Source organism: Mustela lutreola, chromosome 3 (genome assembly GCF_030435805.1).
Source record: "Mustela lutreola isolate mMusLut2 chromosome 3, mMusLut2.pri, whole genome shotgun sequence".
NCBI lineage: Eukaryota > Metazoa > Chordata > Mammalia > Carnivora > Mustelidae > Mustela > Mustela lutreola.
In genome coordinates, this window is record NC_081292.1 from 1,694,680 (window position 1) to 1,720,025 (window position 25,346).

At 61.7% G+C, this 25,346-nt stretch overlaps 1 protein-coding gene across 11 annotated transcripts in view; it reads left to right on the plus strand.

Moving 5' to 3' along the window:
• Positions 1 to 24,425, plus strand: part of LOC131827752 (maestro heat-like repeat family member 5) — a 35,673-nt gene extending 11,248 nt beyond the window's left edge. For 5 of the 11 annotated variants that reach the window (XM_059168706.1, XM_059168708.1, XM_059168707.1 and 2 more), the window contains 17 exons: positions 2,732 to 2,827; positions 3,417 to 3,521; positions 3,969 to 4,104; positions 4,174 to 4,268; positions 5,326 to 5,475; positions 5,694 to 5,848; positions 6,897 to 7,041; positions 7,333 to 7,517; positions 7,847 to 7,984; positions 8,174 to 8,285; positions 8,522 to 8,665; positions 9,086 to 9,262; positions 10,020 to 10,175; positions 11,590 to 11,712; positions 15,862 to 15,964; positions 16,202 to 17,492; positions 24,338 to 24,425. In XM_059168706.1, the coding sequence (XP_059024689.1) occupies positions 2,732 to 2,827; positions 3,417 to 3,521; positions 3,969 to 4,104; positions 4,174 to 4,268; positions 5,326 to 5,475; positions 5,694 to 5,848; positions 6,897 to 7,041; positions 7,333 to 7,517; positions 7,847 to 7,984; positions 8,174 to 8,285; positions 8,522 to 8,665; positions 9,086 to 9,262; positions 10,020 to 10,175; positions 11,590 to 11,712; positions 15,862 to 15,964; positions 16,202 to 16,686 (2,505 nt within the window). In that variant the 3' untranslated portion in view covers positions 16,687 to 17,492; positions 24,338 to 24,425. Of the gene's footprint in view, positions 1 to 2,731; positions 2,828 to 3,416; positions 3,522 to 3,968; positions 4,105 to 4,173; positions 4,269 to 5,325; positions 5,476 to 5,693; positions 5,849 to 6,896; positions 7,042 to 7,332; positions 7,518 to 7,846; positions 7,985 to 8,173; positions 8,286 to 8,521; positions 8,666 to 9,085; positions 9,356 to 10,019; positions 10,176 to 11,589; positions 11,713 to 15,861; positions 15,965 to 16,201; positions 17,493 to 24,337 lie in introns of those variants that run through there. The other 6 variants (XM_059168713.1, XM_059168714.1, XM_059168709.1 and 3 more) reach the window with 6 other exon arrangements.
• Positions 24,426 to 25,346: the final 921 nt, after the last annotated feature.

The following is a 25,346-nucleotide window of genomic DNA, read 5'->3' on the forward strand; positions in this document are numbered from 1 at the left end:
GTGGAGTCCCTCCTTGCTATTGCCGTCATATCGTCTGAATCTTCTAGAACTCCCTTCCTGTAAGTGCTGCTGTGTCGCACAGTACGCGCTTCTCTGCCTGGACTGGCCCTGCCGCCGGAACGGCCCAGAGGCTCATCCGCACCGCGCAGCTGCTGTTTGCGGCCCCGTGCTCTCTGCTGCAGCTCAGGCTCTGAGTTTGGGGGTGACCGAGGGTTGGTGTACTCACCCGTCGCTTCCGGTTTGGGACTCTTTGGGATAGTCTGCTGTGCGTGCAGCTCTTTGTACCAACCTGATTTCGATCTGGAGGTGAATACCCAGGACAGGGACGGCTGTGTTTGACTCGCCAAACTGCCTTCCGGATGGGCTGCGCTGCCTCATAGCCCCCCCAGCGCGGCCGAGAGCTCCGGGTCCTTCGACGTCCCCGTCCGCACACGCTGGAGTCGGTCTTACATTCTGGCCATTCTGTTGCGGGGGTCGGTGATTCTAGCGGGGGTTTCGAATTTCATCTCTCTGCTGACGAAGATGCGGAACATCTTTTCATGTGCTTTTCACCATCTTTATGTCTTCTTTGGGGAGGTGTCTGTCCAAATCTTGTTCCTAATTTGTAAGTTGGATTATCTGTTTGGTCATTAGTGTCTAGAGTCCCTTTTCTTCTCTTTCTTTCTTTCTTTTTTAAAGATTTTATTTATTTGACAGGCAGAGATCACAATTAGGCAGAGAGGAGGGGGGAAGCAGGCTCCCTCAATCCCAAGACCCTGGGATCATGACCTGAGCCGAAGGCAGAGGCTGTAACCCTCTGAGCCACCCAGCCGCCCCTAGAGTCCCTTTTCTAATTGCGATGTGAGTCCTTTAGCGGGTGATTTGAAAACACTTTTTTCCCATCAGTGGCTCATCTTTGTATCATCTTGTCTTTTCTGCAGAGAGGACGTTTTTTACTCGAAGTTCTATCTACCTATTTTTAGTTTCAGGGACCGTGTTCCTGGTGTTGTATCAAGGAACTCTTTCCTTCAGCCAAGGTCACCAAGATTTGTCTCCTAGGTTTTACCCTCAGGTCCATGACGTTTTGAGCTCTTATGGGGGTCTGGTCTGGAGCGAAGCTTCTTGTGCGTGGAACCTGGTTGACCCAGGACCCCCCAGAGCCCAGCCGTGCGTGGAATAGATCATCCCTTCTCTTCTGGGTTACCTTTGTGCCCCTAGAAAATCCGCTGATCGTGTGTCTGCTTCCGTTTCTGGCCTCTGTTCTGGTCTGCATATCTGTTGATCTGTTCTTTGTTTCATTTTGTTTTTTAGGATTTATTTGTTTGAGAGAGAGCAAGAGAGCATGGGCCAGTGAGGGAGCAGGACAGGACGGGGAGGGGCAGCAGGAGACGGGGCCTTAGGCAGACGCCAAGCTGAGCCCGACCTCGGGCTTGATCACAGGACCCTGAGAGCACGAAACCAAGGGACGGAGTCTTCCCTACCTGCGCCGCCCAGGCTCCCCTGGCTCTGTCCATCTGCTTATGCTAAGGCCACCCTGTCCTGCCCTGGGAGCTTCGCGTAAGTTCAGAAGTGGTAGAAGTCCTTCATACTGGCTCATCTTTCTCAAAGTTGTTTCTGCATGTCTAGGTTCTGTGCATTTACATCTGAGTTACAGAACCAGCAGGTCAGCTTCTAGACGTACACTGATTCCATAGATAGATCAGGGGGAACTGACATCTGGAAATCATTTTGTCTTGTAATCGAGGTGCTCGACGTGCCGACCGGTTCATTTCGGTGGTCTCTGAGCCCCTCAAGAGCTCCCCGGTTTTTCGTGTTTGATGTCTTGCACGCCTTTCGTTGGATTCTCTCCTGTGTATTTTGCATATTTTTCTGATATTGCCAGTAATATTTAAAATTTTCCTTTCCCTTGGAGCGCCTGGGTGGCTCAGTGGGTTAAAGCCTCTGCCTTTGGCTCAGGTTATCATCCCCGGGTCCTGGGATCAAGCCCCGCATTGGGCTCTCTGCTCAGCGGGGAGTCTGCTTCCCCCTCTCTCTGCCTGCCTCTCTGCCTGCTTGTGATCTCTGTCTGTCAAATAAATAAATAAAATCTTAAAAAATTTTTTTTTCCTTTCCCCTTGTTCTTTGCCAGTATGCAGAAATACAACTGACTTCGGTACATTGATCCTACATCTTCCAGGAGCTCTGCTGAACCACTGACGAGCCGTTTAGAGACTCTGTAGGACTCTGATGGCTTCTGGGAATAAAGGGTCTCCTTCTTTCTCTTCAGTGTGGATGCCGGCCCTATCTCCTTGGCTTCCCGCACTCGCTAGAACCTTCCGCGCCACGCGGACCTGCACGCGTGGGAGCAGACATCCTCTTGCCCTGGGTCTCATGGGGCAGTACTTTCTGGTTTCTGTTTCTGTGCTGGGAGCAGTGCCTCGGGGTGCAGCCCGGGCCGGCGGTGCGCCCGTGGGGACATCTGTGGCTCTCTGGGCTCGGTCCCTTCCTGAGGCCTTGGGGGCAGATGGAACACTGCAGCAGTTAGCACGGGAAGACCTGGCAGGCACAAGGGTGCTGCCGGTCCTCCCTGGGGCCCAGGGTGAGGATAGGGTCCGGCACGGATGTCACAGCCATCTCCCTGAGCCCCGCAGGGAGCAGCGACCAAGCCCTCATCAGGGGCAGTTCACGGAGCCCCAGGGGAGAGACGGCGAGCGGGTCGGCCACAGAGGCTGGTGTAACCACCCTGACGCAGGGTCGCGCTCTGCCCTGTCAGGCGCTGTACAAGAAATCCATGCAGGCGCTGGACCTGCTTCTCCAGAGCTTCCTCTCCGAGAACAAGAGCATGGACGAGATGTGCTTCCTGCTGCAGGTGCGGGCCGGCGGGGCACGGGGCGCAGAACTGGCGGCTCTCGCTGCCCAGCGCGATCCGGGCCCTGGACTCTCTAAGGTCCACTCAGGGTGGTCCCTCCTATACGGGGGCGGGGCAGGCTGGCCACTGTGCCCTACACCGCTGACCCAAGGGCTCCAGGGGTTGTCCTCTCACGAAGGCAGTGGCGGGCGTTTCAGAAGAGTTAAGGACTCTGCAAGGATCAGGTGACCTTGATCTGGTGACCTCCAATGCAGGCGCCCCTGAGGGCGGGGAGGAACAGACTCGGATGGGATGCGGGCCCTTGCACAGCTGGAGACAGACCCTCAAACTTCCTGGCTCCGGTCTGCCCACCATCCCCTACCGCCGCTGCAGCCCCTGAGGCCACTGAGGCCGCCCCAGGGTCTTTCTGGGTCCCGTGGTCCCAGACCTGGCCTCACCTGAGGGAGCCGGGCTGGTGGCCAGACCTAGAGGGGTGAACCATCCGGGGGCGGGACGGGCATGGATCGCCCCGCTGTGACTCGGCCCCAGCGGCCACGTCCAAGGCCAGGTATGGGCAGCGAGGGCCCACGGGCTCCCCTCCCCACGGCAGCACGTGGAGCCCTGGCTGCACTCAGACAAGAGCCACGAGCGCAAGCGAGCGGCACAGACCACCTTCCTGCTCCTCCAGTACACGGTGGACTACGTGACACTCACTGTGAGGGTCCCCCTGCCCTGCACCTGTGGTGAGGAGGGGAGGGGCGCGCGAGGGGAGGAGCAAGGACACCCCCCAGGGCCTCCTGCCTCCCTGCGGGACCGACCCTCCCCCCCAGGTCTCACAGTCACTATTCGCCGAGCATCCGGTGGCTAGGCACGGGGCTGGGGGACGACACAAAGACCCTGTGGTGCCCCTGTCCTGGGGCAGAGGTTGCGGTTCAAATAGCACAGTCCGGGAGATCTTGCTGGCAAGGCTGCCTTGGAGCAGAGACCTGGAGGAGGGTGGGGAGAGAGACTGGGGGGCAGAGGGAGCGCATTCCGGCCCAGGGAACAAAGAGCACAGGCCAGCCTAGACGCTGGGCCCAGGACGGAGGGAGGGACAGCGGAGATCAGGGGCGCGGGGCGGGGTGTCTGGACCCAGGCCGGCTTCCCCGCATGGCCTCCCCAGGAAGAGGCCACACCCTCCCTGCTGGGCCACCAGCTCGGCCTGCTGGCGCTGCTGTGGCAGGACAAGGACCCGGTGACGCGAAGCCACTCCCGCCAGAGCATCTACTTGCTTCTGCAGCTTCTGATCCAGCAGAAGGGTGAGTGAGGGGGGGGCAGGGGGCTGCGGCCGCCAGGGTCCCGGCTTCCTGACAGGTGCCCCTCCTCAGGGAGCACGGAGCAGTTCATTCTTCTGAATAAGATGAAGAACTTCGAGGCAAAGGCCCGCAGGCAGTCAGAGAAGAAATGCTACAACGTGGTGAAGGTGGTCCTGCTGCAGCGGGGGGAGGGGCGGTGGGCCCCACGTGGAACCCTGGAGCGCCGCCCGCCCGTTCTCTAACCTCTGTGGGGGGCTGGGCAGGTGGAGCGGGCTGGAGGCTGCACCCTCCCGCCTGTGACCTGGAGACAGTGCCCACTCCCCACCCCCCGCCGAGTCAGGGTCTAAGGTTCTCCTTGACCTCGGCCGTGGCGGTCCTCATGGCCTTTCCTCTGTGGTTCCTCAGGAGGGTAACTAGTGGGTCTGCCGGGACTGGCCCGCACTTTCCCCTCGGCCTCTGCCCTCCCTGCGCTGGGTGTCTCCTTCCCAGTCCAGGGTTTGGGTTCAAGTCCGAGCTCTGCCTCCAATGGCCTGGGGGGTGTCCAACCCTTCCATTGCCTCGGTTTCCCTGCCTTCATGCAAGGGTCCCTGGGCCCGACCCCCAGCCTGCTGGGACAGGAGCCACAATCCCTTGCCTCCACACACACAGACGGCCCCCAGGATCCCTCCCGGGGGGGCAGGGTGCTCAGAAGCCTGCTGTCCTGGTGGGGTCCCTGGAAACAGCCCGGGGACAGGGGTTCCCAGGCAGTTCCGAGGACGAAGCTGTGTGCTCAGGAGGAGGGGGGGAGCGAGAGCGGCAGGGACGAGCCGAGGGTCGAGCCGGGGGCGCGTGGTCTCAGCTCAAGCCACAGGAGGGCCGCGGTGTGAAGCGCACCCCCGAAGCAGCGGCTGGGCCCTTGGACTCCGAGTCAGTCCCTGGCTGTAGGCGGCTCCTGAGGGGCCCTGACCTCCGGACAGAACCGCTTGCTCCCATCACCATCCCCAGAGCAACTGTCTGGAGCAGCGGCAGTCACCATGGAGCCAAGCTGGGGAGGAGGGTCACCAACAGTCCGGTGGGGAGGGGCGACCGGGCAGGGTCCTTTCGGGGGTCCCTGCACATCTGCATCCTGGCTCTCACTCCGCCTCGGAGTCAGAACTGTGCCCCCTCTCCTCGCCCCAATTAGGAGAGACCGGGGCTAGTGCCCCCGTGGCCCCTCACCACCCCCCACCCTGCACCCCGGCCCAGGCCTTGAACAGGAGCCTGACGGTGGCCCAGCACACGCAGCTCGTCCTCACCCTCGTGGAGAGGCTGGGCAGCCGCAGCCAGCCACAGTGCGACCTGGCCTCGCAGCTGCTCCTGCTGCTCCTGGAGGAACGCCGCGTCAAGAGAGAGCAGGTGCGACCTCGTGGCCGGCCCCGGGCCAGGGGCGGGCAGCCAGCCAGCCAGCCAGCTGCACCTCCGACGTGTCCGTGAGCCCGTGGGCATGTACACCTTGTCACCAGTGCCACTGAGCCCCAGAGGCGGTGGGTCCGGAGGGCGCCCCCGGCCCCCAGCACTGCACGGCCCCAGGTGGTCACGGTGACACCCGCTCCCCGCTGCCCTTCCACGCGCAGGTGGCCGAGATCCTGCAGGGCCTGTTCCAGGAGCTGTCCTCTGTCATGTTCAAGGGCGTCCTGCAGACCATGATGAAGGTGGTGACGGTGCTGGGGACTCAGTACACCCAAGAGACTGTCGAGGTGATACTGTCCCTGGGTCACCCCTCCGAGAGGTAGGTCCCCTGTGCCCATGACCCTGAGGCAGATGCCTGCACCTCACCACTCCAGACACCACACACTGTCTCTGGGCAGACTCCCCCGCTCCTGAGCAGGCCGCTGTGTGCTCGCCCGCCTGTCCTCTCCTTCCCAGACTCTGGAGCCAAGGCCAGGGGGGTCCCTGGAGCTGTCCCAGGCTGAGGGATTAAAGGAGGCTCCAACAGTCCTAGGAAGGGGACTTTCGGCATGGAAGTGTCCCTCAGACTCAGAGAGCCCTTAGAGGCCAAATCGCAGGGGCTTTCGGAGGTCAGCTGGGCGACCCAAAGGACCTAACTTGCCCCAAGCAGCACCCTCAGCTGGCCAGGGCCCCGGGCCCATACACAGACCGCCCCACTGCCCCTTGGGGCTAGTGTTCACTTTCTAAGCTGCACCTGGGGATGTTAGATGGGCCCGGCAGCAGGAAGCTGGAGCCCTGGACAAAGTGGGGGGCCCTGGGCTGCGGAGTAGCCCCAGTCAGAGCACCCCTGAGTAGTCTGTGTGTGTGTGGCCTGAAGTCTGAGGGGTGCTGGGGGACCAGGGTGGCCCCAGGATCCTCTTGGGGAGCACCAGGCCATCACAGGGCCACAGTCCCTTCAACAGGGAGCAGGGCTCCCAGGCATGCAGCAACATGAGCCCCCCACCCCGTCCCCAGGGAGACACACCCAATGTGGTGCCCCTTTGCCTGGTCCATCTAATCGTAGGCGCCTAAGGGCTGAGCCCCATGTCCCCAGGGAGGAAGCAAGCTGGGGAAGGTCACTTGGCAAGGGACGGCAGCACAGTGGGAACAAGCTCTAATGTTAGGGAAAGCTAGCCTGGGCTGCGGGCTCTGAGCGGGGCTGGGAGGGCGACCTCACAGGCCGTTAGGACACAGCCTCCTGGGCTCCCCGAGGGAAGGGCTCCCTCTCCGCCCCCGATGGGCCCAGTCGTCTCCACTCCCACACGGCGAGGAGGTCACCCTGCTTTCCCGAGGGTCACATCCCACCGGCCCCTCCACCCCTGGCGGGACTGGGCTCCCTGCCTCCCCAGACAGGTCCTACTGCTGTGGAAGGCCCTGGCGGGCAACCCGAAGCTGGCTCGCAGGGTGCTCACCCTGCTCTACATGAAGCTGAAGGTGCGGCCCACCGGGAAGCTCCTCAGGCTCAGCCAGCCAGCGGAGCTCATCTCCCTGCTGGTGAGCCTCCTCCCCCCACCCCCCCACCCCCGTGTGCCCCCAGCGCCCGCCCCCCTCGCAGCGGCGTTGTCATCCGGGGGGTGTCCTGTGGGATCCCCGGGTGACCCGGCCGAGGAGAGTCTCATCAGGAGCCGCCGAGGACCCTCGATGCTGAGCCCCAGCGTGGACCTCCCAGCCCCCACCAGGCACAGGCAGCAGGGGCCCAGGTGGGGGTGGGGTGGGGTGACGGCCACTCCGCTGGCCCCGGTGAGGGTGTCGCCTCCCCGAGTCCGGCTCTGTCGCCTGCTGCAGGCCCTGGGCACCATTTACGAGCTCCTGTACACCCGGGAGTACAAGGCCACCGTGCGCTGGGCCTTCGCGGGCCTCCTGGTGGGCCTCCTCACCCAGCTGCGCTACCTGTTCGAGCTGGGCGTGGCGGACGGCATCTCGGACTACGAGGAGGACGTCCTGGAGGTGCAGCCCCTCAGCCCCTGCAGGTGAGACCTCTAACGTGGACTCGGGGCCCAGCCCCGCACTCCCGGGCCCCAGGCCATCCTTCCATGCACCCGTGGAAGGCCCTGGTGGGCCCCAGGCCCGGAGCTAAGTGCTGGGGACCCAGAAAGGGGTGAACTCCGGCCCCGGCTAGAGGCTCGCAGTCCGGGGAGCAGGGCCCCAGGGACCCAAAGCCGGCAGAAGCTGGAATCCCGAGACACAGCTTGGAAGGGGGCCGCTCCCCCGGGCCCAGATGGGAGAGGGAGGATGCAGCTGAGGAGACCCCGGCCTGGAGCCCCGACTCCCCTCCTCTGAACACTCCACGTGCCCCTAGGACCTGCCTGGAGGCCCTGAAGGGTCTCTTCTGGACCACCAACTACTGGGAGGTGTTTGCCCACCTCAAGCTGCTGCGAAGCTGGGAGCTCTTCGAGCATCTGGAAACCTACACAGAGGGAGTAACCCTCTTGGCTAGGTGAGCGCGAGCCTGGGGGGGCCCGGCCCAGATGGCATCCCTCATGGGGCCCCCCTGCACCCTACCCTGGGACCTGTCCCCTAGACTCTGTTGCCTGGGCCATGTCTCTGACTGAGCAAGGTCGAGGGGGGCTGGGGGAACCCCTGGCCAAGGATGAAGACCTTGAGGCCCCTGTGTCTGCCTCTCCAGGGCCATGGCCCACTATGACTGTGAGGTCAAGGCTGTCCTGGGGCAGGCAGTCATCTCCCTGAAGAGCTCCGAGGAACGGGACAACATTGTGGCCATTCTCATCATCACGGAGGTCAGCCCCTCCTTGGCTCTGCCCTGCCCCTGCTCTTGGCCTCTGTCCTCTGGCCCTTAAGAAGTTCTGAGAATTGAACTTCCTCTGGGACCCTCCGATATGGGGGCTTCCTAACTTCTGCTTTCCGCATCCGACCCGCTTGCTGCCTGGAAATGCTTCCTTAAGCCCAAGCCCACGACCTCCCTTGGGCTACAGGCTGTTGGTCCTGGGCAGCTGACAGTGCCCACACCGCTCAGTTTCTCAACAGCCAAGAGCTCACCCAGTACGTGTCCCGGAGGACTGTGGACAGCTTCCTGAGCCTGGGCCTCAACCACCCCAACCAGCTGGTGCGGGCCATGAGCCTGAAGGGCCTCAGCAGCACGCTCGTGCACCCCAAGAAGGTGAGACGAGGGTCTGCCTGCTCCTAGGCCAGGAAGACCGCAGGGAGGAGGCATTTGAGAAGAGCCCCTCTGATGGTCCCACTGGACCGCACAGGCGGGGAAGGCAAGTCAGGCCAAGGCAGGAGAGGGTGGGAATTTTAGGAAACCCCGCTGTATTGCCTCGGGCTGGGGCTCCTAGGGTTTCTGGAATGGAGGGGGCTGGGGGGCTGGGACTCTGGCTTCCTCACCTGACAGCCAAACCACCTGGGTGTTCCTGCAAGGGCTGGGGCTCAGGCCCCTGCTGCCTGTGACGGGGAGGCGGGGCGGGCAGAGAGCCTCGGGGTCCATGGGGGAGGGGGACACGGTGGGGCAGGTGCAGAAGGCCGCTAGGGATGGAGCAGGGCGGCTGTGGAGTGGCTTTGTCTCCTCCCTGCCCCGCAGGTGGTGCTGCTCCGTGGGCAGCTGGCCGGGCTGCTGGACCGTTTCAGGAAGCCCGACCCCAAGGACCTCATGGGCCTGATGGAGATCCTGGGCGACATCCTGCACCGCCTGGGGACCCAGGGCGTCGGTGCTGCCAGCCTCAAGATGGCCCAGCACCTGCTGCCGCTGTTCGAGGATGTGAGGGCGGGGCAGCGGCGCAGCCAATCGGAGCAGCCGAAGCCGCTCCCCTCTCCCACCCCCGGGGCTTGTGGGTGGAGTCTTCCTGAGCCCCGCGGAGGGGCAAGTTTCTGGGAGGCCTCTGGGCTGCCAGGACTGTGATCCTGCCCAAGCCACATGCTCCTCCACCGGGAGGCTGGGGACCAGAGTGGGGGAGGGGGATGGGGCAGGAACGGCCCTGATCTGGGGGATCCCTAGTGCAGCCCAGGAGCTGATGGCAGGAGCGGCAGGAGGGGTGAGGCCGGGAGGGACCACAGGGCCCGGTGGGCAGGTGTCTAGGGGCAAGTGTGTTGCAGTCCCCGAGGCTGGGTGAGGCCGTGGAGGCCCCAGGATGACCTGAAGCCAGAAGGGTCCCCATCCGGCCAGGGTCACAGAGCTCGACCGTCCCAGGTCTGGCCACAGGGCCCATGCCACAGCCCCGACCTGGCACGCCCCCGAGGCCCTGCAGAGAACCTGCAGAACAGCAGAGCGAAACCTTGGGGGCAAGAAGCCAACCCAACAGGAGGGCTGCAGCCACTGGAGGGGTGGCGGGAGGAGCGGGGACCGGCTGGAGAGAAGGCAGCCCTGCGGGCCGGACAGGGTCGCGCGGCGAGCTGGAGAGGGCGTGAGGGCCCAGGCCGCCGCCGCACCACGTCTGAGGCCAGAGCAGAAGGTGGGAGAGGGGGCAGGTGGGGGACGGGCTGCTGGCGGCTGAGGGCTCCCGCGTCCCATCCCGCAGGAGCAGGCCCCGGTGCGGGGAGGAGCCATCTCGCTGTTCGGAGACGTTCTCCACAGCGGCGGCAGGAAGTACCGGCCGGAGCTCAAGCCCTTCGCCTTTCAGGCCCTCGTGCCACTGCTCCTCCACCTGGCGGACCCCTGCCCCGACGTGGCCACGGTGAGCGCCCGGCCTCAAGCCGCACAGGCAAGCGGGCCCAACGAGCGGCTGTCCAGGGCGGGCCTCCAGTCACCAAATGCCTTGGCTCGGACCCCTCACCCCTACCCACGCAGGCCTGCCCGCTGCCCCTCCCCAGTCCCTCCTGAGCCCGCAGGAAACTGCTTCTTTCCCACGGAGGGGCTTCCTTCAGTTCCAGGCCATCCCCCGCCCCCCGGGACCCAGCCCTCTGGACCCTTCTCTGGTGGCCTGACCCGGCGAGGAGACCCTCCCGCCGGAGAGAGGGCCTGGCGCCAGGTGGCTGCTGAGAGCCCGCGTGGCCGAGGAAGCCGGGGGGGGGGGGCAGGGGGTGGACGGGAGACTAGGAGAAGGCAGCAGTGTCGCCCGCCCGTGGGAGGTGGAGGGGTACAGATGGGCGTTCGGAGGAGAGTGTCAAGGTAAGCAGGAGAGGCTACCTGGAGGAGGCGGGCTTATAAAGCCTGGGAAGCTGGATAAGCTGCCCAGAGGCCAGAAGCCTCCTAGTGAAGGAGGGCAGTGCATTCTCCGAGCCAGCGGACGTCAGGAGTTGGGGGAGTGCCGGCCTGGCCTGTGATCAGGGCCTCCTTGTTGCTGGGGGAGAGCTCAGTCTCCTGCGGACGTAGGGGCGAGCACGTGGCAGGTAGACTTGGGAAGAAACGGAGCTTTGCTTAAAGACTGGGTGGGCCAGTGCCCCCTCAACTCAGCAAGGCAGGGAAAGGCCCACTTGGGAACAGGCCTGTCTTAGTTCAGGCCGCTGCGGGGTTCAGGGTGGGGTAGGGCTGGTCCCCTCTGAGGGTCTCTCTCCTGGGTATGTAGACCACGTCTTCTCCCTGTGTCCTTACGCGGTTGTCCCCTTGTGTGTGTGTCCAAGTTTGTCCTTACAATGACACAGGTCAGGCTACCCTAGGGCCGCCCAGGATCCCTGTGACCTTAATCAGTTCCGTAGAGACCCCACAACCCGAGGTCGTGGGGTTATCTGGAGACAGAGGGACCCAGAGACTTTCTAGAGGGTTCTGGGACTACAGGCTGTGGCTATTGGGTGCTGGTGATTGAGGGGCTGGTCTTCCTTTCCTGGAAGCCTATCCCCTAGCCCTTGAGAGAACCCCTCAAGGTCAGGAAGGAAGCCGGGGTGGCCAGAGTGACCACTGGCCTCTTGAGTTTTCCTGTGAATTAGAGTGGAACACCCATGGGGTGTACGGGTGGGTAAAGACACTATTGTGGGGCGCCCCTCCATGGGTACAGCCCCTCCAGGGCATGGGCACAGCTGTGAGAGGGGTCCTCATGGGGCCGGGACCCTCAGTGTCTCCGGGCCGGTGTGGCTGCAGAAGGCCAGCCGGTTGGGGTGTAGCCGAGAGGGCACCCACGAGAGGAAGCCTGAGGCCGTCTCTCCCCGGCCCAGCACACCAAGCTCACCTTCCTGCGCTGCGCCATTCTGCTCAAGTGGGAGTTTCGGAAGGAGCTGTTCGGGAAGCTGGCATGGGGCCACGGCTTGGGCGCCGAGAACGACATCTTCATCTACACAGTAAGACGCCAGCGCCCTCCTGGGCACGGGGCAAGGAGTCCAGGGAGGCGGATGGGGGCCGTGCTCCCTCGGGGGCCTCTGGGAATGGGCTTAGGCCCGGCACCCTCTCAGGGGCACCCGGACAGGGCGGGCTTGGCACTGAAAGCCCGTGGGGGGCCTCTGATTCAGTCCGAGGGTGTGAACCGAGGGCTGGCTCCCTGGGGGCACGGCGGAGCCCACAGCTCAGGTGAGAGGGCCTTCGGGGGTCGGCCCCCACTGATGCCCCCAGCACAGACCTGGGGAGGGCCCCGTCTCTCCCAGAACCCAGGACTCCACCTCACTCCATCAACGTCTCCTGCTGAGGAGGGCGGGAAGGAGCTGGACGTGCATGGGGTGCGCAAACAAGAAACCGCAGCTCTGATTTCTAGCAGTTGGCTTGTTTCTCAGTTGGCCCCGGGGACCCCTCCCTGCTGCTTGGGGACCACAATCCAGGCTTTTCCTGGGCTGGGCAGCAGGCAGGCTGTCTCACCTGGCCCCCGCGGGATCTGGTGGGGGTGTGGGGGTCCGGGGGTCCTGCTGAGGCTGGGAGACGGTGCATGTTTCCTGGGTAGGGGGGAGGCCTGCAGTCTGGAGGTGAAGGTGCCCAGAGAGAGGGAGGCCGGGCTTCTCAGCATCTGGAGGACAGTGTCTCCCATGGGTGCTGCCTCACTGGCGGGGCCGAGGGGAGGAGCCCTCTGCCCAGTGCTTGCGGTGTTGTGGTTTGTGTGCTCGAATGCGTGGGGACGATGAGCCGTTTGCGCGCTCCAGGGTGGGAACTCGGTGAGTTACTCGTGTTTTTGCCCAGTTTGTGACTTTGTGACTTTGCTTCCTGTGTCTCTGGTCGTGCGGTTTTGAGTTTTGCATAGGCAGACGTGTTACTTGGCCGTGGTTTGCACTTGGGTCTGGTGCAGGAATCCCTCGCTGCTCGGGGACGGCACTGGTGCCAGGAGCCGCCAAGAGCTAGATCTGCAGCGGGGATGGGGGGGGCGGGTTGGCTGTGCCCCCCCATCTAGCGCAGGGCCAGACTCCCTGCGGGGCCCGTGGGGTGCTGGTGACCCTCTGTGTGCCACAGTTTCTCCCCGTGGCCCCACGCTGTCTTCCCTCCACCTCTGCTCTCCACGCCCGCCTCTGCCTCACCCTCAGCACCCCTGCTGGCACCCATCCTCCTGCCGCCTCCACTGGTCTGGCCTGGCCGTGGTTCCTGCATCTGGCTCTCTTCTGGTGAGCTCCTGGTGTCCCCAGAGGTTATGGTCACCCACTGGGCTGTTACCTGCTCCAAGTGGCTCCCGTCCCTGGAATTTCGGCGTCAAGTCTTGTTACGGGTGCTTTCTGCCCGTGGCCCAGGGTCTCTTTCCTGCTCTGGTACCCTGTCATTCTGGATTGCGGGTCCTTCTCTGTGTGCGCCCCATTCCAGAGTCCTTCGTACTGTCCCACCGGTAGGACCTGGGACGGATTTGATGTTTCGGCTCTGAGCTGCCCCGGTTGCGTGGTATCTGCGCGGCTCCTGGTCCTCACACGGGTCCGTGTCGTGCTGCCGCCGCCCAGTTCGGGTGTCTCCTCCTGCTCCTCACTCAGGCCGCGAGGGGCAGAGCCCCTGTCGGCTTCCCTCTGCCTCCCCTCGGAGCCTCCATGGCCTAGACTGCAGTGGCGCGTGTGCGATGCCCGGTGTGTGGGGTGCCCCCCCATGGACACGGTGCCCGGAGGGGCTTCCAGTTCTGGTTCCATCCCACCCATGTCCGCCCCGGGGGACCCCTGTCTCACGCGTGGCGGAAGAGATGTGGAGATGTAGAGATCGCGTGGAAGCCCGATAGCCACTTTCTGAGTCTTACTGATCTCTGAGCTGCTTGTCTGCTACAACATCCCACGGTTACTAAGTTGCGTTACTAAGTTGCTAAGTTACTAAGTTGCAGTCGTGAACCACAAAGTCTTTCTCCGTTTCTCCTTTCTCCGTGTATTTCAGCAGCTACAGACTTCTTGAGACACCTGTGAGCCTTCGCCACTGGCCTCGGTGGGACCGTGGGGTCCCGGGGCGGCTCAAGTGTTGGGGGAGCGACAGGGTCCCCACTGCCTTCCACTCCACGGCCCTGCCTTCCTGCTCTTCCCCACGGAGGCATCCCTGGGTTTGCAGGGTTCCCCACATCCTCACTTTGCAGGAGTTCTGGAGTTTTGCCCAAGAGGAAGCAATGTCATCTCGGGCTGGTTGGGTCTGGGGACCCAGGTTGTCCTTGGAGTGTGGCTGGGTGGCATGGCCAGGCTTGCTGGTGGCCGGAGCTCCGTCGGCGAGGATATGCCATCTTGGAGCCACTGGCAGTTACTTTTTACTTTTCAAAACTCTGCGCATTTACCCAAATGCTTCAGCTAACTGTCCCGGGTGGGCCTGCACTCCTGTCCTGCTGTGCCGCTGTGCTGATACTTCTGCTGACCCGTGCCTGTGGGAATTCTGTCACTCTTGAGACACGCGGTCACGGGTGCTCCTGTCGTGGATCTCCCGGCCCTCCACGTGGCGGCTGTCTCCGCCCTCCGTCCCTGAGGGTGGGCTGCCAGCCGCGTCCCGCTTGGCGGATTTGGTTCACCAGCCTGAACCACACGCCTGTCACCTCCCGGCTGTGGAAGCTGGGGTCCCTGGGTTTGTGCAGCGTCACTGCCCCCACGTGGTGCCCCCCCCTGCATGGCTGTGTGGGCACCTCCCCTCTTCCTGAGGCCGCCACCTGACCCCATTTAATGCCATTGCCTCCAGGGGCCCCATCTCCATGGATGGTCCCGTTCTGGGGTCTTGGAGGTTGGGACTCAGCGTATCCTTTTGGGGGAAGCAGCCCAGCCCGCCCTGCGGCTCATGACCCTGCTCGCTTCAGGGAGACATCATTGCCACTGTTAGGGGTGTCGCTTCAGTTGTCACACCCGGCTTGTCCTGAACTTGAGTCCTTTCTCTTGTGAGCCCTGTCCCTGGACTCTTTCTTTAGACTTTCTTGCTTTGTGGAGCATTAGAATGTTCTAGACCCTTCCCAGGGCTTTTCCTCTGCAAGACATGGGAACAGCCGCGGCCAGAAAGTCCTGATGTCTGAGTGGCCGAGGGCATGGGGACCCAGAGTCCGGCTGAGAGGGCTCGCAGCTTTGGGGGTGGGCCCCAGGCGGGCACGGAAGGGGGAGGCTGCTGTCCTTTTCAGGTCACGAGCAGACGCCCAAATTCCCAGCACGTGGGTTTGTGACCAGAAGAGGAGTCTGGCTGTGGCGGGTTCAGGAGTGGGAGGAGGAGTCTGTGGGCCTCAGGCTGCCTCCCGTCAGGACCTGGAGGTCCCACTGACATCTGTGGAGGGAATGCAGCTGTGAGGGCCAGCCCAGCCTGCGCGGGGCCGGAGAGGCCGGCCAGGCCGGCCAGTAGTGGCCTGGAGGTAGTGCCACTCGGGGAACCCTGGCCTGGTGTGCACACGGCGGGGGCCTGCGACTCTCGGTGGGAAGTGTGGGCCACAGGGTGGCCTTGAGGCTCAGGTAAGGGGCGGGCACACAGCAAAGAACTGATTCAAGCCAGCTTAGATGGTACAACAAACCGGTTTCTAAACCTGGCAAGGCTGCGAGGAGGCGGCCACAGAAGGGCTGGCCTGGGCAGCTGGGCTGTGTGCGTCTCCTAGTGCACCCCCTCAGGGGTGGCGTCTGTCCTGGGCCAGCTCCCTCCTGTGTGGAAGAGCAGCCGCCCAGCCTGTGCCTGGGAGAATGTGCGAGGCTGGTGGTGAGGCCACGCCCTGGCCTGGAGCCCAGGATCCCAGCAGACCTCGCTGCCTCCTCGTGCGGTGACCCACCCTGAGGCCCTCGCTGGAGCTCTACTGGGAGGGGCACAGGTGGCTTCCGGAGGACATTCGGGACAGTGTTGGGCGGTGGGGACCACAGGGAAGGTCCCAGACTCCTTGACGCGGGCTCCCACTCGAGGTGGGTGGGAGTAGGAGCTGTTGCCCAGAGCTGGGCCCCGCCAGCCCCTCTCCCCCACCCCTGCAGGAACCAGGTCCCCGGGCCTGGACCCAGACTGAGGTAGGGCCCTTGTCCTTCCAGGCCTGGGACTGCTGGGCTGGCTGGGGCCTCAGGCTGAGCCAGGTCACAGAGGCGGGGGAGCCACGGGCACCCTTGTCCCCCGCCCCCCAGGTGGAGAGCAACTTGGGCAGCTTTCACCAGTTCCTCATGCAGGCCCTGCACTACCTCGCCAGCCCCCACGGAAACCTGAGGCGGACGGCCATGAAGTTCATCGGTACGTGCCGGCCCACAGTCCCCCGCCCCCGCCATGCTGCCCACCAGCACCACCCTACCGCCCACTGCTGGGGCTGCCACACTGCGGGCCACGCTCCTGTACCCCGGGGGGCAGCCCCGGAGGGGGTGGGGGTGCTGGTCCTATCAGCCACGCACTGACCTCCCGTCCCTGCCAAGCCGGCCTCCCTCGGGCCCCAGAGGCGCCCGTGCAACCCCCCGCCTTCCCTCTCTGCCCCAGGGGGCCTCCTGCACGACTACTTCACCGACCTCTGCTTTTCCCTGAAGAAGGGCGACCTGAACGTCCTCAGGAAACGTGAGCCCCGAGGGCCGAGGACGTGGCACCTCTTTGTCTCCCGAATCCTGAGAAGGGCCCTCAACCAGCCTGTCCCAATGACGGGCCACCATCTTGTCCTTGAGATTCCATTCCTGGACACGGCTGTGACCCCCACACCCCGCATGGGCTCCTGGGACAGGGCTGTGCCTCCCATACCCCGCATGTTTTCCTGGGACAGGGCCGGGTCTCCCCCACACCCAAATGGTTTCCTGGGACAGAGCAGTGCCCCCCACCCTGCCCTACCCCAGCCTGAGGGGACTGTGCAGCAACTGGGGGTCTCTGCCGCAGATGTGGAGGTCCTGAGGCAGGACCCAGACTCCATGAGCCGCAGATTCTACCACAGCGTTTTGGAAGACATCAGTGAACTGTCCCAGTTCGTGACTCATTGAGCCCTGGCCGTTGGCCTTGCTCCCGGCATATGCTGTGTTATTTCTCTATTAAATGCGACAGAGTTCCCCTTGGCCTCCCCAGGCTCTCCGTGCCCTGGACCCTCCCGCCACTGCTCCTCCGTGAGGCTAGGGCACCTCCTCTCCCGATCCACACACTCAGGACACGGGTCCTCAGCCCCTCTGCGGCCGCATGAGCCGAAACCTCACCTGCCGGTGCGGAGCCCAGAGCCCTGGGGGTGGGCCCGGGCAGCCCCCGCCCTCCCAGGGCTTCCCAGATCCAGTGACTCCTGACTTCCCAGCATGTGAAACCCAGCCACAGGCCTGGCCTGATCTAGCTCCCCCACCCCCATCGTGGCCTCTCCTCCGGCCTTTCCTCCTGCGCCGTCCGTGGCCCTGACGCCCTGGGGACCCAGTGCCCCCATCGCTGTGCTGCTCGGCCTGATGCCTCCTCCCGCTTTCCTCCCCGTCCCCTCTGCTGTCTCTCCGGTCCCCAGCCAGGCACCTAAAGCCTCCCGCCAGCTGCAGCCCCTGCTGAGGGGTCATCCGGCTGTGTCCCATGGCCCCCTTGCTCCCTGTGGCTGCTCTGGGGATGGCATCCACAGCTGCTCAGAAGGTTCTGGACGTGTGATAGTTGCCTGGTGCACGTGAGTCAGACGTGGGACACGGCTCTGATCTTCCCAAGGTGCCGGGGGTCTGCTTGTGCCCGTGCACCCCGGCAGCTGTCTGCAGGCCCAGGAATCCCCCAGACAGTCCAGCCAGGAAAGTGAGGGGGCATCCCGGAGAAGGGCCGCTGGAGGACGTCGCCAGTGAGTGGTGGTGGGCGGGGAGGGGTGGAAGGCCTTGAGCTGCAGCCCGCTTGGCCTTGGCCGGAGGTGGCTCCTGACAGTCTGGGGTCCCAGCCAGAGAGCAGGAAGGGCGGACGGGGGTGGGGGGAGGCTGGGGAGCTGCAGATGCAGGCGAGTCTGGGCCTGGGTCTGCTGGAAACATGGAGGCCATAGGGTGCTGGGTGGGAGAGAAGCCTGTGCTGTCCCCCACGGTCGTGTCCAGCCCCAGGGGGACCAGGGGCTCTTCTTCCAACAGTGGCTGCTGGGAGCCCTGTGTGGTTGTGGGGCCAAGTGGGCAGAGCCAGAAGGCAGGGTGGGGAGGATGGGGGCATCCGGTGCCAGGAGGAGGCCCTGGGGCGAGGAGCGGTGCGAGCTCTGGGGAGGTGTCCCCGGCATCAGGGCAGCGAGTGTTGGGGAGGAGAAGCAGCGTGACGCTGCGCTGAGAGGGATGCCTGTTTCCTATGGTCAGAAGGAGGAGAGGGTCCCCTGTGCAGCAGCCTGTGGGGGAGGGGACAGGGGTGTGGCCTCAGGGACACAGTGCCTCGGAGAGGGGATGAGGAGAGTGGAAGGGACCGCGACTTGTTCCAGATCACTCTGGGGTCGGCCGAGGGGACACCAGCCACCAACGTCCGCCGCGCACGGACTAGTGTTCCCGAGAAGCCTGAAAACACGGGCAGCTCTTGGGTAGATGATGATAAATGTACTTTTTAATGTGTTGCTGGTGCTTGAGAACAGTAAGGGAAGTCTCTAGAGCCTTGGAAACAAAAAGCAAAAAAGCGGGAGTGTCCAAAACTGAGCCAACAGCCAGAATGATGGGCAGGAAGCACCCAAGACCTTGGGGGCTGGGGGACCGGGCTGGGGGGCCGGGCTGGGGTCAGGGCCATGTTCCCAGAGCCGGAGGAGGGAGCACTGGACCGGATGTGCTTAGCCTGGGCTCTGGCAGGGCCTGCGGGCAGCCCTGCCCCCGGGTCCGAGCAGCAGCGATCAGGGAGCTGCTTGCAGGTGGGATTCACACCCTATGCCCTCAGCATGCAGACGGGGCGAGTGAAACCGTATTGGAGGTTCTGAGAAAAGTTTGCAGACCCGAGGAAAGAAGCCGAGGAGTGAGAGCAAACCCAGAGCCGGTCCAGGCTCCCGGGATCCTCAGAGACTGGGATTGACAAGTGCACTTCGCACCGAGTGATGGCGCGTGAAATACTTGAAGAGACACAAAGACAAGCAGAAAAGGATGGAAGATAAAGATTTACCAGACATGGCCAAACAGATCCGAAACAGAAACGGAGCTTTAGGAAAGCGCGGTGGCTGCGTTTGAATCTCGGCCTTGAGGGGAGACGCCCTCTAGCCGAGGCAGGTGGGGGGAGACAGGAGGGGAAAGCCGCAGAGGGACGTCCAGAGAGGCCCAATGAGCTGGGTGGCATGTCCGCAGCACGGGAAGCGCCCGGCTCTCCAGCAGCCTGAGTAAGGTCACCCCACCGGACACGCGCTGGAGAGAACAGAACAGAAGGCAGTGGGGCTGGGAGGGAGGGAGGGAGGCACAGAGCCTGGGCTGACCGCAGTCCAGCGCCCCGTGGAAGGCGGCAGGGGGCGAGGCTCTGTTCACTGCCCGCAGCGCGGCTGCCCAGCGCGCACGGAGCTGAGACGCGTGCTCGCTCAGACCGCCAGCACCGGCACCCGGCACGGGCCAGCCTGGCCGGAGCCGGGAAGCCCGGAGCAGAGCCCGGCCTCCTAAGCGTCCGTGAGCCGTCTGGTTAGCGGGCGAAATCCACTCCGAGACCAGAAACTGATGAGCAAAGCTGGCGGGGGCGGTGAAGGGAGGCTGCGATGAGTCGAACCGTCCGAAACCAGACGCCGCCAAGAGCACGGCCTCGGGACCTCCCGAGCAACGACCGGATGGAAGACGCACTGCAAAGTCACGGCAGTCCAGTCAGTTTAGGAAGCGATGACGGCAGGAAGTAAGTAAGAGAGTCTCAGCGCAAGAGCAGATGAACAGAACAGCTGAGATCCTAGGGTCCGGGGTAGAGACAGCGGGACAACTCGGTCGAGAAAGGAGGGATACTTCAGCGATCGTGTTGGAGATAAACTCACTTCCTGGAGAAAAACTAAGCTCGTTCCCTGGGGCTGAATGCGAGGACAGGCTTTCCTTGTAACAGAGTAAAGCAGGGAACCTCTTTAGGACCCGCGGGCGATGAAGGGCCTCCAGAAGCAGCTGTGGAAGAGGAAACTGCGAGGCCCAAGCAGAAGTATTCGATTACACCGCCCTGCAGAAGGGAAGACAGGGCGCGTCCCTGGAGTGGGGGCTTGTGTGCCCTGATGGGCGCTGGGGGCAAAGCAAAGAGATCGCTGGAGCCCCGGGGGGCTCACCGCAGCTGACGCTGTCATCTAGAGCACACAGACCAGTCGGGACGAGGTGGCAATCCCACAGAAGCACAGGCCCCAGATGGAAGCGAGAATGCACGTAGGGGGGACCCGAAAGCCAGCAGGTGTTTGGAAAGATGCAGACAGACATCCACCCCTCATTCAGGAAACGCGCGTTAAACAGAAAGACGCTGGGCCTGATACCTTCCTGTCGGACAGATGTGAGCCTGCGAGTTGCTGCCTGGTGTGGGGAGAACACGCAGGTCTGAGAGCTGGTGCGTCCCGAGGGTGCCCGCGGGTGTGGACCTGGTGGGCAGCCCTCTGATGGCACGTGGCCAACGACCCCGCTGTCCCCACCTGCCTTCACGGAAGACAGCAGCTCTCGTGCCGATGCAGAAGGACGCAGACCAGAGCAGGGCCTGGCACAATCACGTGCAGGCAGACAAATGAACTGGGGGGACGGAGGCCACGGGTTGCTGCGAGACAGTAGGAGGAAGTGGGTCAGACCCGGTTCTGGTTCTGGGCGCGATGGGAGTCCGCCTCCTCTGCCTGGCCTGTCCGCCGAGCGTGGCTGGAGTCCCCGGACGCCGCACATACGGCAGTGCCCTGTGGACTTTGGGAACGCTGCCCGTGCAGTGTGGAGCGCGGAGGAGCCCTGAGCTGGTTTCCTTCCTGGTGTCTCCTGGCTGGACTCGAAGGCCAGCCCAGGCCTGCGTGTGTTAAGCAGGTGCAGGAGCTGGAAATGGGGGGCTCCTAATGTGACCAGAAAAGGATGGGGATTGCCTTGTTTTCTGTTCTCTACTCCAGGCCCCAGGAGGTGGCCATGTCCCAGCTGGTGGCGCAGACTCCTTGGCCAGGCATGGTGTGGGGAGGGGTTGCCACGCGCATTTGTGTTTCTCTTTCCTCTGTCGTGGCACTTGGTGAGGGACGGAACCCGGTAGAGAAGGTGCACAGTGGGTGTCAGGCCGCAGCCCCGACTTCTGAGCTGGAATCCAGGAGGGGTGCGAAGGGCTCCAAGAGCCAGGACGCCTTGGGAAACCGCACGGAGGAGGGAGTTTGAGCGCGCGGGCCGTGGAGTGGCGTGTGTGTGCGGGGATCCCCCCGACCTGGGCACGTTTGTGTGCAACCCTAACCAGCACACACGCGATTTCAGAATTGCTCCAAGGGGTGGACCCGCTCTGGTCCCGCACTTGCCACTCGTGCCCACGCAACACGGACCTAAATAACGTGGGGGAAAGAGTTTAAACTCCGCTGGTGTTAGGACCAGTGTTCCCAGAAGGTGGGGCCAATAGTGCAAACCTCGCCTGTCTCATGGTCTACACAAGCCCCTGAATCCGGGCTCCTCATGGGGTCTCAGGAGGACGTAGAGCCTCACAACGAGGTGCCCATGTGGCTGGGGTGCAGCCCACGTGACCTTGACCAGTGCAGAAACACAGACACCTCCATGCGGGGTACAGGCTGGAAAGGGGGCTCGCAGCAGGAACCATTTTCCACGGACGAGGTCCCGGTGCCGCAGAGACGCATGACGGGCGGAAGACAGAGCCTCTCAGTAGGGCCATCCAAGACAGGAAAGGAGCAGCATGACAGGGCAGGGCAGTATTGGCGAGAGAAGGCACAGACAGGTCAGGAGCACAGAGAAGGACCCAAAAAAGACCCAGCCCGAGAGAGCAGACCGAGGTCCGGCAGAGAGCAAGTTCCTCCGTGGGGGAGCCGTGGTCTTCCCAAAAGGTGATGCCAGGATAACGGAACATCCATGTTCATTAAAGAAAAAAAAAATCCCAACGAGCCCTCACACCAGCATAAACGTGCGTTCAGATGGCCTCAAAGCTTATTGTAAGACCAGAGCTCTAGAGCTTCTAGAATTCCAGACCGGCCGGGAGCAAGTCTGGGGGCGCTGGGCCCAAGGAGCAAGTGTGTGCGTTCGATCTGGAAGACACCGCTCAGGAGAGGAAAGGACAGACATGTGACTTCTCTCAAGTTCGGTGCGTGTTTGGCCGGAGCCGCCAGGGAAAGGTGAGGCACCACCAGCAGGGGACAAGCCCGCGGGGCTCACTGCCCCCCACTCCCACCAGCAGCCCGGACGGAGCCCCAGAACCAGCTGGAAGGCCCGCGACTCTCTGTCCACCACCACCCGGACTGTGAGTGGGGGGGGTCTGTGGGGTCCACACCCCATAAACTCCTCAAATGCTCAAACGGGTGAGTCGTAACCAGGCTTGGATCACGCGTCAGTAACATGGACTAAAACGTGGAAGCTTCCAGCACGGACATTGGCATGTGCCACCATGAACTGGGGTGGGGGGGTCAGGACGTGGAGCTTCTGGTCATCGGGGTATACGCTCAGGAGGGTTTTTAAAATTAAACTAAATCATGTGACAAAAAAGGAAAATGGAGTAATAGGCCAGATACACACCCAGCAACCCAGAAGGGTCTTTTTTTAAAAAATGATTTTATTTATTTATTTGACAGACAGAGATCACAAGTAGGCAGAGAGGCAGGCAGAGAGAGAGGAGGAAGCAGGCTCCCCGCTGAGCAGAGAGCCCGATGTGGGACTCGATCCCAGGACCCCGAGATCATGACCTGAGCCAAAGGCAGAGGCTTTAACCCATGGAGCCACCCAGGTGCCCCAGAAGGGTCTTTTTTTAATAAAGATCTTGAGGGAGAAAGTAAAACACAGAATGAGATGTATAATATAATTTAAAGGCATTTAAAATCTCTGCACTCTGATAAGTGTCCCACGGCTCTATAAGATGTTATCATCAGAGGAAGCTCGTGGAGGGTGCACGGAACCGCGGCGCTACTTTTGCAAATCTTCCACACGTCTAAAACTATTTCAAAAACTCAAACAAAAACTCAAACAAAAACAAAAACAAAAAACCAACAACCAAACCCAGAAACGTTTTTTCCCCCCCAAATGCACTTACAAAAAGACACATTAAATCAGAGTAGTTGTTTTCCGACTGGTGGGAGGGCTGTGGGGACACCGGGGAAGAAAGAAACAGGAATGGGCCTGCGGTGGGCGCAGGGGCGCGGAGCAGGGGCGGCCCGGGCCTCGCCTGTGGCAGAAGAGAGCGCGTCACGGTCGGCCGACTGCACGGACTTTGGGAGAACGTACTCAGGAAAAAGGAAGCTTCACGGGGCTTGTCGGGCGGATTGGTGTGGCGTGGTTTAGAGGAAGCCCAGATCCGGCCTCCGGCCTCCTTTCTGGGGCAGAGCTGCTAAAACCTTGGAGTTTCCGAAGACAGGAGAACCGGAAAGGCCTCTTTTATTATGTTAACGAAATGACTTTGGGGCCTCCCCGGGGAGATGGGGCTCGTGGCCCTGGGAACTACCCTGGGATTAGAGGGTTAGGATTTTCAGCCCCGCCGCCGACCTGTGGGGAGAGAAGGGGTGGGAGGTAGCCCTGAGGGCGAAGAGACCATGAGATCATCTGTCATTAGTGTAACAGAACCTTTAGCACCCGGAAGCTTCCAAGAGCTTCCAGGTTGGTGAACAGGTCGGGGTTCTGAGAGAGTGGCCGGCCCAGAGAGAGCGCGGGAGCTCTGTGCCCTTCCCCTCGCCGGGGCTGGGGGGTCGCTGCTGTCTGGCTGCTCCTGGGTTAGCTGCTCTTAGAATAAACCCACGATCCAGGAGTGAGATGTTCCTGAGTTCTGTGAGCCGCTCTAGCAAATGAATCAATCCCATGGCAGGGGAAGGGGGGTGTGGAACCTCCGATCTGTAGCTGGTGGGACAGAAGAAAAGGCACAACAAGCTGGACTTGCGGTTGGCGTCTGAGGTGGGGCATCTTGTGGGACGGAGCCTTCCACCCGTGGGGTCTGATGCCGTCTCCAGGTCATGTCAGAGCTGAGAGCACACCCAGTCAGGGTCCACTGAGAACTGGAGAATCACTTGGTGGTGGGGAACCCACCCCAGCACAGACCCATGAGTCAGAATCGGGTGCAGAACCCACTTAAATGTAGAGAGAAGTTACTACTCAGCACATGAGTGAATTCAACCCAATATTGTCTGTTTTTTTGAAAAATAATGTCTGATTTATGGAGTTTAAAAACACAGAGCTACAATAATAGACCATGTAAGTCCAAAGAGAATGGTTAAAATGCACAGAGGTCCTTGCAGTGTTTGAAAAGGGTGTTAATATTTTGGTAAATTTCAGACCTTATCAAGTTGAATAGCGGGTCACGTTTCTAAGATAAGCTGAAGAGGAGCAGAGCCTGTCTGGTTCCTGGACCAGGGATGGATCAAAAATAAATATGTAGGGGTACCTGGGTGGCTCAGTGGGTTAAGCTTCGGCCTTCGGCTCAGGTCATGATCTCAGGGTCCTGGGATTGAGTCCCTCATCGGGCTCTCTGCTCAGCGGGGAGCCTGCTTCTCCCCAGACCCCCTGCCTGCCTCTCTGTCTACTTGTGATCTCTCTCTGTCAAATGGATTAATAAAATCTTTAAAAAAATAAATATGTAAAAATGCAATTATTTCAGCAATCGAGGAAGAGGACTTCAGACGTGCCGTGGCAGCAGGACACGTACAGAACACCGGGAGACGAGGAACGCGCCCACACAGCCGTGGTTAGGCACAGTGTGACTGAAGCCAAAGCAAGAAGGAGATTCTCTGGTGGGATTTAAATACTGCTTAATAAAGGATAGTTAGGGTGTTTATATTTGCATCAAAGAAGAGACTAAGTCAAAAGATAAAGACAGTATTATGCAGAGAGAGGGTCACCTCAAAAGAATAAAAGATTTGATTGGGAAGGTGTGTCAGTTCTAAACTCTGTTCCTCTTATAAAGGGACATGTGAGCAAAGCAAACTTTGCCAGAACTCCAGAAAGAAAACCAGTCTCCTATCATGATGTGGGGATTTTCAGTGCATCTTTTTCAACTCTTGGTAGGTCGCGCAGAGACGGAATGATTGGACAGACGGCAGATTGGAGCGACGGATGACAGCCTTCATGGGATGGCCACAGAGATGACTGTGTGCTCAGCAGGGGGCGCCTGGGGGGCTCCGGGGGTTAAAGCCTCTGCCTTCGGCTCAGGTCATGATCTCAGGGTCCAGGATCGAGCCCCGCATCAGGCTCTCTGCTCCACGGGGAGCCTGCTTCCTCCTCTCTCTCTGCCTGCCTCTCTGCCTACTTGTGATCTCTCTGTCAGATAAATAAAATCTTTTAAAAAAAGAAAAAAATATATGTGTCGAATACTTCCCCCCCCCCCAAATTGGTACATACCGGCAGGTCTCCTAAAGACTAGATTCCGTGACAGCATAATTACAAGGGAAATCACAAAAAGGCGGGTTTGAAAATTTCCATGATTTACGACTTTTAAATCCTATAACATGTCAAAGAAAGTAACCATGATGGAAATTTAAAAAACCATTAAAACGGGGGGCACCGGGGTGGGTTAGTCAGTTAAGCATCCGACTCTTGATTTTGGCTCAGGTCGTAGTCTCAGGGTCATGAGACAGAGCCCCATTTCCGGCCCCACGCTGGGCGTGAAC